Source organism: Lasioglossum baleicum, chromosome 12 (assembly GCF_051020765.1).
Source record: "Lasioglossum baleicum chromosome 12, iyLasBale1, whole genome shotgun sequence".
Taxonomy (NCBI): Eukaryota; Metazoa; Arthropoda; class Insecta; order Hymenoptera; family Halictidae; genus Lasioglossum; species Lasioglossum baleicum.
Window position 1 is genome coordinate 14,286,185 of NC_134940.1, and position 19,911 is coordinate 14,306,095.

The 19,911-nt window shown below is 34.7% G+C and overlaps 2 protein-coding genes across 3 annotated transcripts in view; both read left to right on the top strand.

The window, feature by feature from the left end:
• The first annotated feature begins 2,285 nt into the window (after positions 1-2,285).
• On the top strand, positions 2,286-16,262 carry Sparc (secreted protein, acidic, cysteine-rich). The gene is made up of 6 exons (XM_076434339.1): positions 2,286-2,523; positions 9,931-10,013; positions 10,659-10,880; positions 12,220-12,438; positions 14,726-15,076; positions 15,770-16,262. Exons 2-6 carry the CDS (start codon positions 9,939-9,941, stop codon positions 15,824-15,826), a joined length of 924 nt encoding a protein of 307 aa, XP_076290454.1. The 5' UTR covers positions 2,286-2,523; positions 9,931-9,938; the 3' UTR covers positions 15,827-16,262.
• A 664-nt stretch (positions 16,263-16,926) lies between these two features.
• The window catches only part of Cad87a (cadherin 87A), a 295,629-nt gene continuing 292,644 nt past the window's right edge, over positions 16,927-19,911 (top strand). For both annotated transcript variants that reach the window (XR_013010067.1, XR_013010068.1), the window contains exons 1-4: positions 16,927-17,010; positions 17,156-17,233; positions 18,466-18,579; positions 19,613-19,742. The gene's annotated coding sequence lies outside the window, so the exon portion shown is untranslated. The remainder of the gene's footprint in view (positions 17,011-17,155; positions 17,234-18,465; positions 18,580-19,612; positions 19,743-19,911) is intronic.

Below are 19,911 nucleotides of genomic sequence, written 5' to 3' on the forward strand. Positions count from 1 at the left end.
GATAATAAATAAAATTAATTTCTTACTCCAGAACGCGGATTAGACGAGCAGGATCAATTAAGTAACTTGTATCGTAATGTACTGTTTGTATGGAAATATAAAATACTTCTTCATAATATACATATTTTCGCATCCGGTACATACATATATATTAATATATTTTATAGGTGGACAAAATAAATAAGCTAGCCTGTATATCTAGAACGATGTACACATATTTAGTTCTGTGGAAAAGTTTTAGGCCACCACGTAAAATTTATCTTATATACTAGAATAAATGTCAGTGATACAGTAAAGTCTTGATCTAAGCTGGACGGAGCTGCACGATCTTAGTAAATCGTCTACCCCCTCCACTGGGCGGCGGGGTGAACCACTATCAAGCCAATTACAAAATTTCTTTATTTTTCGGCATTCTTCTATGGGACTTTCGCCAACGTATTTGTGGCGTTTTTCTGATAAAAACGTTTTTGTATGTTGTATTTAGTGGTTTAATTGACTTTACACATAATTTTATGAAAAATAAAATAATCAAGTAGTTCTTCGGTTGATCAGAACATTCTTTATGGTAACAATAAAGCAAAAATGTTTTTACGAATACGTTCTCTTGCACTTTGGAAGTTTGTATACACCATAAATGCATAAACAGCAGTCGAATTGTAATTAATATTGTACAATTTTTAACAGTACATATTATACATACATGATTAGATTGCGGATCTTTACGCAAAATAAAAATGTTCTGCATTGATTGTGGGGGGGGGGGGGGGAAGCAGGAATAAAATAAAAACTGATTTCATCCCTTAATGACTTTTTACGATGTTCTTAAATTTTTTTAGTCATTTACTGTTTTCTATTTCACTCGACCAATTTCTTCATAAATGTATAAAGATATATACCTGATAATAGCGTACAATAAATTGCATATCTCTGTGTACAAAAGAGATATACATTTTCAGTGCTATGTATAAGTGGCCCAAGACTTTTGCACAGTATACAGGGTGTTCGCGTTATTACTAGCCAAAATGAAAGAGGAAAAAGTTGTACCGTTTTTTGCAAGTAATGTGAAGGTATCCGTCGAAGGTGACCTTCAATTTTTAAATGGAATTTTATGTATTTTGTTATAAATCATATGATAATATATACAGTGTCCCACAAAAGTGTTCGTACGCCCTTTAAAACAGAATAACTTTTTTATAATCGCATCAAACGACCTGACGTTTTGTAAGCAATTAGAAGCATCGGTTTATTGAATGATGTGCAAAAATAAATTTTCCAAAAATTATAATTTACAAAGTTACATGCAAAAATAAAAAAGGCATTTTTTAAAAACTTTTATATGGGCCCTTAATGAAAATTTAAAATGTTTGTTTTGTAGATCTATGTTAGTTATACACATGCTGAAAATTTCATCGAAATCGGTTGACGCAGGAAGAAACGACACTCATCGAAAGATGTACGATTTCGTGTATTTTAAAACTGATCAAAAGTCGTGTAAAACTATGATTTTCATCATTTTTAATCGCTCTTAACTCGTGTGTATGTTAATAGATTTCGATGAAACTATCAGTATGTGTATAACTAACATAGATCTACAAAACAAACATTTTAAATTTTCATTAAGGGCCCAAATAAAAAAGTTTTAAAAAATGCTTCTTTTATTTTTGCATGTAACCTTGTAAATTATAATTTCTGGAAAATCTTTCTTGCATATCATTTCGTAAACCAATGCTTTTAATTGATTATAAAAAAATCAGGTCGTTTGGTACAATTATAAAAAAGTTATTCTGTTTTAAAGGGCGTACGAACACTTTTGTGGGCCATTATACCTTGGCTGGGGGTATTCAAAGAATTTCTTCCATTTCCGACCTTGCGTGACCTTGAAGGTCATTACGTGGAGTACGAATAAATTCATTTTGGCATACGCTTCCATACGATATAAAAGAGCATCCCATTTAACAAAAATTAAAGGTCACCTTCATTTCCAAAAAAATGGCAAAAAACAGTATAAGTATTTTCTTTTTTTTTCGAGTCACTAGTTTTCGTGAAGAACGCTGACTAGTAATGACGCGAACACCCTGTATATGTATGCATTATGCATATATACTGTATGCGTTTTGTGAGTAGAAAAGATGCAGCCAAAGTTGAATAACTGAAACGAGATTCGCGAGGCCGACTCGAGAGCGATTACTCGAAAGAAAGAATCTTCCAGATCCGTGGGCATCGCGTTGCGTAATTATTGTTGCAGCCTCGCTCGTGAAGCGACAAGAGGAACGAGAACCAGTGCATCTGGCAGAAAGATCAAACGGGGGTGTCAGAAGAAAGAAAAACGATGAGATCATCATTGCTGGGCCGCTGTGTGCTTGCCGCCTTGCCGAGCCCGCCGCGAGCGTAGTCAGTACCGGTCCTGCGACCGATTTGGAGTGTTCTTTTGAGCGTTCCAGAAAACGGCTGGAGAAAGGACCGAACTGCGACGCTGATCGCCGGCCAAAGAAAGAGGTCCTCAGAAGAGTGTAGTCGCTCCAGGTACGTAATTGTGCAGGTGTGCACCTCCGTATGAAAGACCTACGAAAGCTGCATTTGAACGATCTCTGTCGTATGGCTCAATATATGTATAGCCCGTCTGGTAGAAAGGGATTCGAAGAATAAAAACTTTACTTCAGATACGCGAACAGTGTGGAATATTTGTGAAGTCTGAACACGATATTAACACTAAACCTACCGAGCTCTAAAAGTAGCCGAAAAATAACAAGATTAAATTTATTTAATCATATTTTACAATGTTTTCCGCTATTAAATGTATTTATTTAATCATTTACCATGGAAGCATCTTTATAATAACAATAATTGTGAAATAGAGAATCTGGAGCCGGTCACGTGACCGGTGGTGGTAGGTTTAGTGTTAAACAGTGTACGACAGTTTTGTGCGTTGACGATTATAATTAAATAAATCGTGACACCAAAAATTTACTATTTATACTACTGATATTTTTTTTTCGTTTACTTGAAAGTCATCCTCGTTAGAAAATTCGTGACCCACGATAATCTACAGGCTACTTTTAAATGCAGTTTTGTGAAGCAATGGGACATGATATGTATTTTTTTAGTATTCTCTTTTTATAATTTACCGTTTGTGATATAATAACTAGACTGCGGATTTGTATGCATTTAGGAAGATATTGGCTGAGTGAAATACAAAACAGCTAAAGATTAGGAATATCTAAGTATATTGTTCTGATGTAAAAAATCTATTAAGGGATGAAGCGAATATTTTATTTCAATCCTGCTGCTGTCATAATCGTTGAAAAGCATTTTTATTTTGTATGAAGATCCGCATTCTAGTAATGACACGTTTCGAATGATGTATGAATGATATAATCATTGTCGAATATTAATACAATTACGTATAAGGAGCATAATCAACTTGCGCCAACTTTATTCGAATAATATAATCAATTAGTTGGACAACAGTAATTATATAACTGTGATAAGTAAATGGAAGATTTATGGATAGCACAATTAATCGATGTTAATTTTGCCATTAACACATGCTATCATTAATATTAGTTGTCGGAGATCTATCAACAACGAACAAATATGATGAATTATTTATACATTATTTATCAAATTTCTAAAAAATGCCATGTAAATTACTTTTGCAATTTCAATTCTACTATTTTTTCTATTCCCAATGTTAATTTTTATTATTTTCATTGTAAATTCTATTCCCAAATGTCGATTGAACGATTAATAAATTAATTTATAACGTGTTTCTGCTGAAATTATCTAAATTTTTTACGATGTGTGTGAAAAAAGTATGTCTTAATAATCAGTAAATAAAGAAGGCTTACAAAGATTTCTTACTTTGCTCTTGCCAGTCAATATTTTCCATTCAAATATCAAATTATTACTATATTATAGCTTCCATTAAAATAAGCTCGTATTATTTCGATTTCAATGTGGGAGTTTATTCGCCTAATTACGTCTAGCAGTATAGTCGACACGGAAGATACGTTGCACACGCAAATCTATTTCTTTAATTAAGTGATGAATAAACTGCATTCGTTCTACAAGATGAAAGCGTATACAGTTGCGGTCAATCCATTGATAGTGGGCGTACTGTCACAATTAATTTATCTTCTCGAGAACTATCTTTCTTGGAACGGAAATCAAACATCCTCTCGTCGGAGAAAAATATAATTATCGTAGTATTGTATATCGTTTCGCGTATAGTTTGTAACATCAAAAGATTACAGTAGTATCCATAGCACGTTGCTACAGTGAAGGGCAAAAGCAATCGTACGTTTCGAATGTTAGTTTTACATATGCGAATATTACTCGAAATTCTAAATGCAGATTAGTGATTTATAGACTGCGGATTTTATGCATTTATGACAAAAATAGATACGTACAATTTAAAGCAGCGAACATGAAAAGATTTAAGCACATCAGTGTATTAGTTTCAACTGTATAAAACAATTAGAAGGAGAAAAAATTTCTAGGTGGCCCCTGTTTCTTGCTACTGATGCAGAAATTTCTTATTTTGCATAAAGATCCGCAGTCCAGTGATAATAATTATAAAAATATAATAAAATAATGATTAAAAAAATGATATAAATTACATCATACAGGACCTATTTACCTAAAAATAAATAATGCAATACATTTGACTAAAATCGATTACAAGTCGAAAATCCACGCATTATACGTTGAATATATTTACACGCCTGATACATAAATTTTCGAATTCATTAAATTATTTTGGTAAATAATTTTCTTTGGATTTTTCATGGCAGACTTGTCAAAGTCAGTCCTTGAACACGTTTCTCGAATTTATGCATTAAAGTAACACGATAGCTGAGTTTTTCAATGATCAGCAAAATTGTACATTCCGATTCAACATTTGCATGTAGACAATGATGAGAGGCCTTAATTTTTTCACAATAGAAACTCATCTGATACTCGTGCATGATTTATATTATTATTAACCCTTTGCACTTGGTTGTCCCCTCTGAGGCACCACTAAAACTTGCTGTGCCATTATTCAAAATATTGTTTAAATTATGAAATATATCAAAATAATTAAAATAATCAATTACTAAACATTTAGGTATTGTATGAGGTAATTTCATATCCATTTTCAAAAACCATAGGGAATGGAAATATTCTAGATCGGAAGAAATGTTTAATTTTTCAGTTAAAATAGCTCCGAGTGCAAAGGATTAAGACTTGAGACAGAGTAAAAATCTGATATCATTGAAAGATATAGTGTACACCACTGTATACAGGTCCGCCATTGCAGTGAATTTTTAATTTTATTTCATTTCGGACATTCTCGGCGATTAAATGTAAATTTTCCTTGATTCTACCGCTTTTATTACGAGGATATCTCGTATTACTTAATAAAGTGAAATGAATGAAAGCGCTTACGGGCGGTGCTGCATGTCGTGACTACGATAACAATCCGAATTATGCCGCGTTTGTAAATAGTCACGCAGTCCCGTCTGTAAATTGGAAAATGTCACTATCACGAGAGAGAAGCAGTGAAGTTCTTTAGAATTTCGCATGACGGCGGTTATGTGATTTCGTGGGCGCCGATCAGCGAAGTGATAAAAACAGGGTCGACCGGGATTTCTACGCTACCGTCGCCCCCACGTTGCATGCACTGTACATACAGGGTGATTCAATTAAGTGTGCCACCTAAATTATTTTCAAACTATTTGGTATATTAAGAAAGTGGTTGTATAGTTTCAAGAGTAGCACACAGTGTAGTGATTAGTTTCGTTTTGTTTTTTCATCGATATCTGAAGGTCTGATTCTTGAAGGTCACCTTGAGTTTCGTTTCTTGCAAACGTAAATTTTAATCCTACAGTTCAGAAGAGAATTGGGCTCTGAATACAAAACTATAAGAGTATACACGATATATACGAAGTGAAAAAATTAATATTGAGTATACTCACAGATATTCTCCAAATTATTTTTAATGCAAATGATGCTCAAATGTATATCGCTACAGTAGATTCACAGTAATTTATTTAAAATAATAGCAATCCTATAATACAGGAATGAAGACTTAATTTTGTATGTTTTCTAAACATTATTTCATTCGAACAGCAAACAATGATATGTTAATGATTTATTAATTAAGAGATTGTTTAAGTATGGTATTCTATGAAAAAGATGTGATCTATATCTATTTTTTGGCTTGGTACTTGATCTCCAAAAGATAGTCATTTTAATGCAAAGTCTTTTGACGTCACTTCTGATTGAAACACAATTTGATCTTAATCTTGGGTTAAATAAGATTTTTATGGGACACATGCGGAATGGAAGAGAATGTTCTGGGGTTGACATGGCTTCGAGGAAACGATGATTAGAGATACATTACTTCTTGGAAAGATTGTCATACATATAACTACACAAGAATGAGATTTGTCCCCAATCGGTCAGAGGAGGGGAGGGAGCACGAACATAGGGGAAACAGTCACGTGACCGAGCGGAAGCGTGGGGAATAGCGTCGTGGAAGGGGAAGGTGGAGTGATTCCCAATTCTCTGTATAGACTTCAATACGTTTTGCATTACCCATGTAATTTAACTGAGAATAAGGATAACAATTAAATGGGTGAGCACTAGCTAATCTGTTACTCATAATCTACCAGAAGAAATTTAATAATAATGAAATTCAAATTCTATTTGTTTCGTGTACTAAAGAACAATTTTAAAAGCGAATTTGTCACACATAATCTACCAGAAGAAAAACTACAAAAGAATTAGCATATCTTTTAATAATTAATTTAGTTACATCGATAACCTTGAGGCGAAGTTATTTTATGTTTTATTTGAACAAAAAAAATTTTTTAAATACCATTTGATGTAGCAGTCCAATGAAAATAAATTTATTAATTCATTATTGCCAAGGATTACTTGTTATCGTATTTCAAATGAAATGTGCCCAACTCTGTTTAATCAATTACAATGTTATTTCGTAGCGCGGTGATCCGTGTGTGAAATTTTTTCGAGAGAAAAAAATAGATGTGTAAAATGTTTGATGGCACGATGCCAGAGGTCTGTGTTTAACGTTTCGCAGCAATTTCATGCTACAAATGTAATCAAACCCAATGAAGACTTACGCAGAAACCAAACGAGTTATATTTAGTAAATTCGTAACAGAAAGTTAGGAAGCTATGCTCTAATTTCCAGTTTCTGAGTTGCTCTACAGAAATGAAAAAATATTCCAGTGAGACTGGACCCCTGAATGCAACGAATTATTAATTATACGCATTATATGATAATAATTAAGAATGTGTGTGTGTGAGACGGGGCAAAAATAGGATTATAATTAAATAATTTATGTTGCGATGTGAAACTATATTATTTACAGTTGTGAAATCTATTGTGATATCTTTGCACAAGTTTAGAAAATTTTTACTGCGTTATATTTAAATAAACAAAATTTTATTGGGATTTTTAGAAAATTTAAAATTTACTTATTATTGCTTTAAACCGAGTGATTTATATAGCAAGTACAATATTGTTACACGTAGCTTGCATTACATAGGTGTTACATTGTTTCTAAATTCTTGCGGAACAAAAATTTAGTAATGTAAAATAATACTAATGTAAAAATTCGTTTACGCTTAAGGACGAATTATAATTGTTCGATCCAAATGACGAAGTTGAAATTACACGTGGGCGTCCATATTCCAACGATGAGTTCAACATGGCCTTCATCTATGATCGTTCAATTGAAATCATGCAGGGGCACCGTATAAATAGATTTTATCATCAGCGTTTGTCGTAACAAGAACTTACGCATACGAGAAATCCGAAAAAATGAATCGCGCGCGCTCACGATTATACGAGCAAGTTCGAGAAAGACTTTTGTGATTTCCTAGTATCTGGGTTATCGCTTCGTTACTCCTATTAAGATCTGCGAGATTTATCACTGGCCACACTGACCCATACAGTATCCGTGGACGCATGTCATAATAAATTTTCAAAGCGAACGATCGTCGTACATGCGAATCGTTTCAGACGAACAATCTCCAATTGTGTATTCCAATCAAATAATAAACTCTAGCGATGGAAGTGTCAACAATGATCAATTGGACGACAAAAGCTTGCACTGTCAGATAAATTTGCAATGCAACAAACTAGAGTTTTACTCTGTTCTCTGTTCCACTCTACATTACTCTGAAAATAATTAATATTTCAATTCTGTTGCATTTTATTCACTAGTTACAGTATTTTATTCCAAAATACTGTAAAGTCTTGATCTAAGAGGAGGAAGCTGTACAATCTTAGTAAGTTCGCCTACCCCCTCCACAGTGTAAAGTGTAAACATGCGGCGTAATCTGATACGGGGTTGGGTATATCGGTGTGAACCACTACTAATCCAATTACACAACTTCTATATTTTTCATTATTTTTCTAGAAGAGTTTTGCCAACCTATTTGTGGCATTTTTCTGATTGTATTAGATGCTTGCATAAATTCGTGGCCGATTTAAAAGTAAAATTCAATGGTTAAAATTTGAAGAACACAACTTACTAAGTTAACTATTCTTACACTATTTTTATGAGTGTTTCGACCTTTGTTTAAGCAATTATGGATTTTGAAAATTATCAAACAATACCAGGATACAAAATATTGCTGAATTTAATATGATTTTAATTCATTTCAGATCTAAAAAGGCTATTACCACGGAAAATAAGATTCTATTGTATTCCACTTTCTTAAAATTCGTTTACAAAAATTGAAAATTGCATAGACATCCGCAGTCTACTGATATCATTCTCTTCGACTGGCATGTTTTCAATTGCTTCTGTTAATTACGTTCATAATATTTATGACCACTGGTCACACAAATTCTGTACTGTCTGTAAAAATTGTGTGCAGAATTCTTCTTCGAGAACTTTCGATGTCTCGTTTTCTACTTTTATCGAATGCTCAGCCTACAGCAAGATGCGGGCTTGGAACAAAAAAGGATCGTTATCTAATCGAACGTGGTTTCAGTTTATGAATCTGCTGGCTGAGCTGAATGAGATCTCTCTAGATTTTTTAAAGAATACCGCGTGTACCAGTTCTCCTGGTCATTATTCAATTGTGTTGAACAGTAATCAGAAATTACCAAACTAATACATCTTATTGTTTTAGCTGATCAATTGCACATTTTTAATATACAAACAATTCAATTTATAAATTGTATCTAATAGTGATAACAATATTTTGTTACTGTCGAGTGGTTTCTATTTATTAATGTATAATACATATTTTTTAAAATAATTTCTGTTCATACGATAAATATAGACAGGCATATACGACGTCTAATATTATATATTGTACGTATATATTTTATAATATGTATACAGGGTGTCTCAACTGAAGCAGGCCACCTAAATATCTCCTTTATTTTTAATGACACAAAAAAAATATTTATGGCATAATTTAAATGGTATCGAAGGAGGAATATCATAGAAGAACAATTTTTTTTGTCCGATTATTTTTTCACTTTTTTCAAGGTCGTCGTTATTTTTTATCGGGAGAACTTTTTTTTTATTCAATTTTGTTAATGACTTAAGCATATTCAAATTTATTTTTTCAGCCGCTATAAGATGGAATAAAAAAAAAAGTTTTCCTGTTAAAAAAATAACGATGACTGAAAAAACTGAAAAAATAACCGTACAAAAAAATTGTTCTTCATTCCTCCTTCGATACCACTTAAATTATGCCATTAAAAAAAAGGAGATATTTAGGTGGCCTCCTTCAGGTGAGACACCCTGTATAATGAAAATATGCATATTTATAATGTTTTAATCACAAGTTTCTATTTGACGTGAATTTAATATTCTTCTCTGTGAAAGTAAATTACACGTTCTTCATTCTGCACGTACTTACTAATTAATAATTAACTGTATTATATTTGTATTTGCAGATATCAAAATGCGGACAAAAATACAGCTTCTATTTTACGCGTTGCTCTTGATGGGCCTTTGCATGGACGCGTCCGGTGAGGGGGTAAGACAATTAAAAACTGAATACATTTTAATATTAATTAACTGAACAATTACTCGTGCTCATGTGGGTACAGTTTACACAAAAATTATACAAAAGCTATACATATATTGTAATTCATTGTATGGTGGTTTTATACACGCATAGCTGCCACCTGTTCTTTTCCATATGCTTAATTGCTAGGACGTATACATTGTTCACCTGCTCAGAATAGCGAGTCAACACATGACGGATAAAATTCATTTATTGATTTGACTATGGACAGTGAAGGATATTTATCCAAATGTCACATATAGACGAATTGTAATTTTCATAAAATCTCTATACAAAATGTTTATGTCAACAGAGGAAACCCTTTAGGAAAAGACAATGTATAATCTTTGTGTTGAACCTTTTGCGCTACAATATCGAGCAAGACTCTTCATGTGTTTATGTTATTAATTTCCTTTAAACCGAATTAAAAATTTAATATAACGATAAATATAAACTTAGCTCTCCTTCTAAGAAATTACTAATGACAAAATAAAGTTCTGATCACTGTAACTGTAAAATAAATCGTAGTGCAAGGAGTTACTTTCCACGGAGAAAATTGTTTATAAATTTATAATGTTGATATTATAAAATAAATAAGGGAGGATTGATTTCCAGCGTCGGAGGAAATTTCGACGTCGTACAACGACGACAACGGAAACCAGCGTTCCAGATGAGGTCATGAACATGCTCGAGGCTGACGAAATAGCCGAGAAGGCAGCGGAGGACGCTGAGGTCACCGTCGAAGATGGCGGAAACGAGGTTGGATCGAAGCGTCAGGGCTTGCTCCGTATGGACCCGTGCATGGATAAACACTGTGGCGCAGGACGAGTCTGCAAGGTTCGTCCAAATCAATCGAACGATCCCTCGCTTTCCTCTCTGCCTTATCGATAGCAATGCAACAAAACTGATTACCAGACTGCGACTTTATGCATTATTATATAGCAAAATTGAGTAGATGAAACTCAAAATTGTTGGAAAATTTTTAAAATTGAACATGTCAGTATATGATTTCTCCTCTATTAACTCTGGAACATCATACTTATTTTTTGAGACATGTACTTCACACTCGGGTCTCAGAAATCCAAAATTCTTTTTTAGAAAAAAAGCAGAAAATGTGAATATTTAATGGTTTCGTGAGAATAACTAATCTTAACCCTTTACACTCATTTATTGAGTGTGTCTCGACATCGGAGAAAGAAAAATGTAATTGAACGGGTTTTTATATGTATTTGGTTCTTCCTTTATTTATTCAATTTTTTAGAACAAAAGAAATACAACAAGTTTGAGAGGTTAATAGAATGCGTAGAAAAAGATTCAATCATGGTTTGTTATTTTGCAAAGAGTTATAATTCATGATAGTGAAAAATAGCAAGCAACTCGTGCGAATGTTACATTAGAAGTAATGACGCTCTGGGTTTCTGAGAGCCAAGTTGAGACCAAGTTAAAATCATTAAGGGAAGGAACAACATTCAATTTAGTTTCTATTTCTTGCAATCGATGCAGACAATTATTATTTTGCATAGAGATCCGCAGTCTGATTACCAAAAGATTACCAAAATCTAATATACATTGTGGAGCATAACTGCATATTTTAAGACCGGGTCGGGAATAAGGGAATAAATAATAAATTAATACCCGGGAATAAAATAGGGAAGCTTGCGAACACGGTTATTCCCCACGAGTGTCCTACAAACAGTATTCCGCCTTTTCTTATCTCTCAAAACCAAATGGCGATTAGTTTTCCCTGCCAACTTCGTAATTGTTAGTTACCGACCGCTGTTGCTAATCTCGCAATATAGTGCTACCAAAATTTTCAAGATTTTTGCCAGCGTTTTATCCCGAAAACGATTGTGATTTGAAAAAAAATGAAGTTATACGAGTCACGTACAGTGAATATTTTAATCGTGTATTTTAACGATTTCTGTTGCAATGACATAAAACAATCCATGCAATCACAAGTAAAGTTTTTTGCTGTTATCTTGTAAACTAAAGCCGACCGACAAAAACATTGCAGGGAAATTTTGTTCAGAACCTTGACAACATATTTCAAGGTCGTTGAAATCAGAGCGGAGGGTCCTAATCGACAAGGTTTTAAATAGCAACTTACTAGTCGAATGTATTGCCCACTTTCATCATAATCAGAATTTGTGTGTCGAAACGTTATCAATAATTCCAGGCGATCGACGAAGACACCGCCGAATGCGTTTGCGTTAATGTGTGCGACGAGGAATCCGATCCCAGGCGAAAAGTTTGCACGAATTACAATGAGACGTTCGGCAGCGACTGCGAAGTGTACCAAGCACGTTGTTTCTGCGACACCGGTGACACTAGGTGCAGGGGACCCGACTATCAACACGTTCACATTGAATACTATGGCGAATGTCGACAGATGCCTGTAAGTATTTCATACGCTACCCGCGATGCATTTGGAGCTGCCATTTTGTTTTGAAAACCGAGCACCGTAAACAGCATGCCAGGTGTTCACCGCTGTGAGCAAAAGAATCAAATTATTACATAGCACGAACTAACTTTTCGTTTCTAATGTGAAATAATTATTAGATACTACCGTACAGATATTTAATACTAGGTTCACAGGACCCGTCAAAATGGCGGGTTCTAATATTCTTAATTTGCTATTATTAAGATTGTAAAAATTTCTTCTCTGAGGGATTACTTACCAAATTTATTTCTTTGGGTATATATTATTGGAAAAATGGCCAATTTGGATAGAAAGTGAAGGATAGAGAGTGAAATAGAGTTATTTCTAGGGCCCCGTAAACTTAGTGTTTAGGGAGTAGACTCCTTTTTCCAGGATTGCAAGGGTGCGGGATTCTCATTCCTTGATAATACAAAAATGAGGATTTTCAGTAGTCAAAAACGCTAGATAAAAGAAAATGCTATAAATGTAGCTATGAAAATAGCTTCATGTGCAGTTGTATGCTTCCCAATAATGCAAATTATGCCTCGTAACCGAGAAAATAGCATTTTTGAGAGCCATAGCGCCCTAGAACGATCTTATCTAGCGTTTTTGACTACTGAAAAACCCCACTTTTGTATTATCGAGAAATGAGAACGCGAATCCGGCATCTTTGCGATCCTGGAAACGAGTCTACCGCCTTAAGATCATGGTGGAAGAAACGGACAGTAGACAGTAAATGTTTTAAATAATCTGATAGCGGGCTATTGAATTCCCATTTTATCGGACATATATGCTGTGTACTAACTGTGGTTAGTGCACAAGCGTAAGATAGCAGAGTTGTGTAAGAATGCCAGATACTGTTTACTCGGACAGTGTACGCTTATGGTATATTATCACGTCTCGTTCAGCGGCGACGTACTTACTGCCCCGGCCAGTTCCGCCGTAGCGAAAGGATGGAATCTTTTATTTGACTGTGCCTTATTCAACAGCTACAAATGTGCTACATTTACAAACGATAAAAGTTCATAAAAACATTTAAGAGTACATACCATGTTCCCAAACAGTACACGTACCAAAAAAATGTATTGTAAATCATCAGCAGAAATAGAACAATAGACCATACCAAATCCACATATTAGTTCTTGTACATTTTATGTCATAAAGATTATACTTATAATAAATATATATTATACATTGTACACAAAGTAAATTATCACTTGGAAAAAAGATGTCATTAATTCGTGAGTTACACGTAACAAGGTTTTATTAATAATGACTTTTCACAATAAATTGATATGTACACGAATTTTAGTTTAAGTTCTACGATATTGTTTGAACATCGAAGATCGAAAAGGTACTTTCACTTTTAACATTAAACTTAACATGCAGACAATATAAATTCCACATTAACGTTATGCTACATATAATTCGGGGAATCCCCACAATGAGAAATGTGATGAGCACGATCAGATAGGAGCTCGGCCAACCGTGAACTTCTGTGAAGTGATTGTGGAGTAGTAAGAAGTGCAATGCGCAGAACTTTTTAAAAAGGGAATGGAATTCGGTTTTGTAAATTCATATTATATTATTATAAAATCATGTGGAAACGCAAGATGCACAGTTTAGTTCAATTTTCGAAAGTATTCAGTGTCGCCAGATCGAGGAAATCGAGGGGAATACGGTTTACCCTCTCTCTGATGGCCAGATTAATACGTAAGCAGTCTACGGACTTAGTGGGGGATGTTGGAGTATGCTCATGGTGCTGGAATGGGATAGTGGAAGGGGAAAAGGACGAGAGGAAACATCTACTAGTTTTGGTCGATTCTGGCGACACTGAAAGTATTTCCAAGTATGTGGTAAGACTGGTTATACATATACATGGTGTTTGGGCCAGCGGGTGATTGTAATAAAAAACAGACAATAAGTTGAAAAAAAAGGAATAACATTTTTTCGGTTGACAGCACATTTTCTAGAAAATCGAGTTCGAAAATGCAGCGAATACGCGTGCTATTGCATAGGAATCGTTTGACGCGTCTGACCATGATCAACCAATTCTACTTTGTGCGCGAACCTGGCGGAACTTCAAACTTGATTTTCTCGAAAACGAGCTGCCAAACGAAAAATTGTTATTCCTTGTATATACATATATACTTTTAAGTAGCAAACAATTCTTACGAGTTATCCAACTAAGTTTTACTTTGATAATGATCCAGATCAAATAATAATTGAAATTCGTTCGAATAAACGTTGATTCGTATTGCAGATGTGCAAAGAAGAAGATATGGCGGACTTCCCAAGACGCATGCGCGACTGGCTTTTCAACATCATGAGAGATTTAGCCGATCGTCAAGAATTGCCATCTCATTATTTGAAAATGCAACGCGAAGCTGAATCGAATCACACACTACGTTGGACCAACGCTGCTATTTGGAAATGGTGTGACTTGGATGGCCATCCTCATGACAGAGCTGTCTCTAGACACGAGCTTTTCCCTATTCGGGCCCCGTTAATGGCTCTAGAGCACTGCATCGCGCCATTCCTCGATTCCTGTGACATTAATGACGATCATAAAATTACCCTTATCGAATGGGGTAAATGTTTACAGCTTGCAGAGGTAATGTCTTTTTTTTTGTGCATACGCGTACAAAACTTCCTAAATGTTCAGACAAAGCTCAAGTAATATTAAGGGTGTAATTACGTTTACATAAAAATCCCGAACTTGTCTCATAAATTTTTAATGTTGCTAGCTTGTAAAGGTACAAAGTTCCTTCAAATCATAAGTAGTAAAACGAGTAAAAGTTCGTAGCGTTTTTAATTTAAAAGTCATAGATGAAATTAAGATATTATATAAAATATTATGAGATATTATAAAATGAAAACATTAATGGTTAAATATTATCTTTTGAACATTTTACATATTTTCTACTTTATATTAAAAAGTGCACCAATAATTATTTCGCTCAAGTATTCGATTTTATTTTAAAAGATTTAAAAGATTATGTGAAAAGATTATGATTATCATGTTTCAAACAATATATTGCCGAGCAGGGACAGAGATCATGTAGGAAAACTATTTTTTTTATGACTGCGTCGACCGCGCCAATAATTAATTAATTAATACAAAGGATGCCGAACGTAGTTTCTTTGTCCCTCGCGGTGATCCCCCTCAGTGAAAGGGGTAGGCGAAGGGACAGTGATCGTGGCGATCCTCAGAGAGCTAGATCGCGACTTTACTGTACCATGTTCCGGCCAGCGGTTAAATCGCTCTATGACGCAATAAACACATTACGGTTTTGTAAAATTGCAGGACGATTTAGAAGACAAATGCGACGAACTAGTGGAAGCAGCCAACGCTAGCGAATAATAACTACGACACATTTGAACAACATTGGAGGAGGGAAAAGTGGTAACCATATAGCGGACATTGACGTCGAAAGCAACGAGAAAATGGCGGGAAAAGTTGCATGTAAACCATTGGAAGCTACGCGCATGCCTTAGCACACGAACTCGTCGATATTGCAAGCTATCATCGTGCCAACTGTAGTTTTAGGCCGGGCTCTCTAATAATATAAAGATGTATAACGTTAGGGACACACGTTAATTTCGTAACAACTTTTTAATATCAACTGAAACACTTCCTTCCTCACTCATCCCTATCGTATAATCTTCGTATTATTCTCGTAGCAACACGTACGTATTTTCTACATATATATACACATCTATTGTATTCATATATACACACGTTTTGTAAAAATTTATTATGTGACTGCCATTTTTTCAATAAACTTTATGTGAAGTTACCTTGTCCAAGAGAAATTAATATATATAATAATCACGCGCGTGATATTGCAAAACGTTCTCAATCGCCCAATTTTAAAAATATCAACTCGTACTACTCCCAAGTAGCCACGTACGTCCCTAAAACGTACGCAGAATGGACGTAGGACGTTTGGACGTGAACCGTACGTTTTAGGGACGTACGTGGCTACTTGAGAAATATATTAGAATTTAATTCAAAAAGCATCGGCTGGTATCACTACAATAGAAAAATCGCGTATAACAATTTTATATATTTTCGTAAAAGATCGATTTTCAATTTTATTTTTCCATGCAGTAACGTTCATCAAGTCTTTATTAAAAGAAAATTGCAATTACAATTTTCGTATTTGTTATCACCTGTAATTAGAAGTAAGACATTGCATCATGCAATACATTTTTCTGTCTAGGTTTCTGGATTACCGACTCTGTAGAAAATTCTCTGGCACGATAGCGGACTCTATCAAAATGGAACGGTCAGCTACCGACGAGGGCATATCTACACAGTCGGTAATTCAGAAGCGTAGCCTGAAAACTGTATTGCATGGACAATCTGTAAGGGTTTTAAGTCTATGGAGCTACTTTCAATTGGTGTATTCGAGTCACGTGGTATAACCGCGGGATGCGCCGACAGCGCCAAGCGTATTTGGCGGGACCGCGCTTAGACGGCGTCGTCTGTGCTCCTCGTAAGTCTGTCGTGTAGTGAACCGCAAAGGCTCTCGTCGCATAATGGTGAGTATCCGCAAGTTTTCGCCGGATCCTTTAGCCATCCGCGTCTCGTAGTTACACCATCGCGTTCTACGATCTTCAAGCTGTCTACTGGTGAAGTTTCGTGGCCGTACTCTGCAAATTAACCGTGATTTTTGCTTCCAAATAGGCTGGCGGAAAGGCGGGCAAGGACTCTGGCAAAGCAAAGGCGAAAGCGGTCTCTCGTTCAGCGAGGGCCGGCTTGCAGGTGAGTTACACGCTCCTCGGCTCACATAGTTATTAATCAAAGGTACATCAGTGTTATATTTTGAAAATAAACACGTTCACACTCCCTTCGTATAATTTTAAAGGTAAACAGCTTAAATCGTAATGGTTGGCGCGAAAAATTGGAATGTTTTAGACAAGTAATGAACCGTTTATTTTGACTAATATAAATTAATATTCGTGGCAACAGATCGTGTGAATTGATTCATTTAACATTCGTTTCTATAAATAACGATAGAAACGTGACGAAGCTGTCAAGGGAATAGATTATTTTTTGAAGTAAAGATATGGTGGTTGTGTCTAAGTTCGGAAGTTTTCAAACGAAACGGTTGAGTCTGTTGTGTCCCCCTCCTCTTGTTTCTTTCTATTCATTTATTAACCATTTTTATTGAAACATTATAAATGATTGCCGATGAAAACTAACGATTATTAATTAATAAAAGGTGATAGTTTACTCGTGTCGAATCGGCTCTATTGTATTAAATTAACATCAAATGACAGCAAGTCTGACTTGGTCCCGGCAGTATTATTGTCGTATTTGGTTGCGCTTATCTGCCATCGAGTCTCAATAGAAAATACGATCGAATTGTTTGAGCTTGAAGCGTCCAATTTTACAATTGACACCGATCGTTTAATAAGTAAATATGTCAATATTAAATTAATCGATATATTTTAGTATGATAACAATTTTTAAATATAGAAACAGTGATCGTGAAATCGCGGTTGACTTCTCGTAACTTCCGACGGTGTGTGAAGGAGTCGATGATATTTTGATCGTAAATAAAATAAAGATAGGCCGACACAATAGAATGACGAAACGTATACCAAAGCTGGAAAGCTCGGGAAAGTCGGAATCATCGCGCACCGCTCGATATCCGTTGCGTTAAAAGTGGACCGAGTTACGTATGCTATTCCATGTGCAAATGTATTTACTTTTTTCGAAATGTCTCAACAGAATTGGATACGACAAGGAATACTAGTTGTAAAATCGTTGTAAACACAAAGTATTGCGAAAAATCGTGTCATTGCTCCTCGTTCGATATTTTTTGCATGAAAAGCTGCTGACGCGTGTGACCTTATGTTATTTGAACGGACATTACATATGATGCGTTCTAACCTGTAAATATTTACCTTGTCACCGGGCCAATGTTATCTTTCGGTATAGGATCATTTGTGCGTGTAGAAGATATATCATAATTGTGTTTTACTTTGCAGTTTCCTGTTGGTAGGATTCATAGGCATTTGAAAAACAGAACCACAAGTCACGGTCGAGTCGGTGCTACCGCGGCAGTATACAGTGCAGCAATCTTGGAATACCTTACTGCCGAGGTGAGTGAAACATATATATATACACACACACACATATATATATGTATATATATGAAAGAACATGCGGTGGAACAAGGATAGACAGTGTATGGGGGAGTGAGTGAAAAGGTGTGATGGGCGGTGCGAGAGGGAAAGAGAGAAAGAGAAATGCACAATAGAAAGATCAGTCGTTACAACCAGAACTGCATGCGTTGGCATCACTAGCAACTAATGGCGTCACTAACATCAAACATGGCCGATTTTTCCCGCCTTTTTATCTAACTTATCTTTTCTTCCTTTTTTCCTCCACTTTTCGTATATTTCGCGTTTGTACACGTAAGAAATACGATAAAATATTTTTAACGCGACATATCCATTTTGGTTGTTTACAAATACCGTGATTTACATTTAAAATATTTTTAAATATTTACGATAATTATTAATTTACTTATTTAATAATCGATTTCGTTTATGCAACAGAATTAATATAAAAAATAAAGATTATTGTAGTAGATTTCGTTGGTAACGATATATTTAGAAATATTAGAAAAGATCACCTTCCATTTTTATTACCAAATCAGCTACAATTTGTTTACTGTTATGGAATTTTGTTTTACTTGGATTATATTATTTAGCCTTATAAAATTAACTGTATACTACTATGTGTTAGTGGAATATTCTATTTAATTGTACTATAATGAGAGAGCAAATAAAAGAGGCAATAGTTGAAAAGATTGGTAAAAGGAGTTATGCAATAATCGATTCTTGCAATTATTAAGAATTATGTAAGATATGTGAATAGGAAAGTTTTTTTTAAATGATGCATGTTTCATTTCTCTTATATTTAAATGAAATATTTGTCTTCAAGGAGTAGTCATAAAATTCTATTGTGCAGGTGTGGTTTAAGTAATTTTGAGAATTTATTTGTACATTTAAGAAAACATGAAGATATGTATATGAACAAAATTATGCATGGCAAAAAAAGGTCTTAACCAGTTAGAAACATAGGATTTTATACATACAATTAAATAATACTTTTCATTTCTGTCCTCAGGTTCTAGAATTAGCAGGGAATGCGTCGAAAGATCTTAAGGTAAAACGTATCACACCAAGACATCTTCAGCTTGCAATTCGCGGCGACGAAGAATTAGATAGTCTCATTAAAGCAACCATCGCAGGAGGAGGTACGTTCTACTATAAATTATTGTGTGTTAAAAATACTGTAATACTATTTTTAAATGTAACTTAAAGGAGGGCCTATATCTAAAAGGTCGAAAAGTGAGCTTAACTTTGAAAATTGGTTTTATTTCAACAAATGGTTATATTGGAAAAACATTTAGTGCATAATTGTGT

Bases quoted from the DNA above. Each gene is read 5' to 3' on its own strand.
- Sparc (XM_076434339.1), top strand. From the start codon at position 9,939: ATGCGGACAAAAATACAGCTTCTATTTTACGCGTTGCTCTTGATGGGC. The intron at 10,014-10,658 runs GTAAGACAATTA...ATTGATTTCCAG, and splicing joins TGGACGCGTCCGGTGAGGGG to CGTCGGAGGAAATTTCGACG. The intron at 10,881-12,219 runs GTTCGTCCAAAT...CAATAATTCCAG, and splicing joins GCGCAGGACGAGTCTGCAAG to GCGATCGACGAAGACACCGC.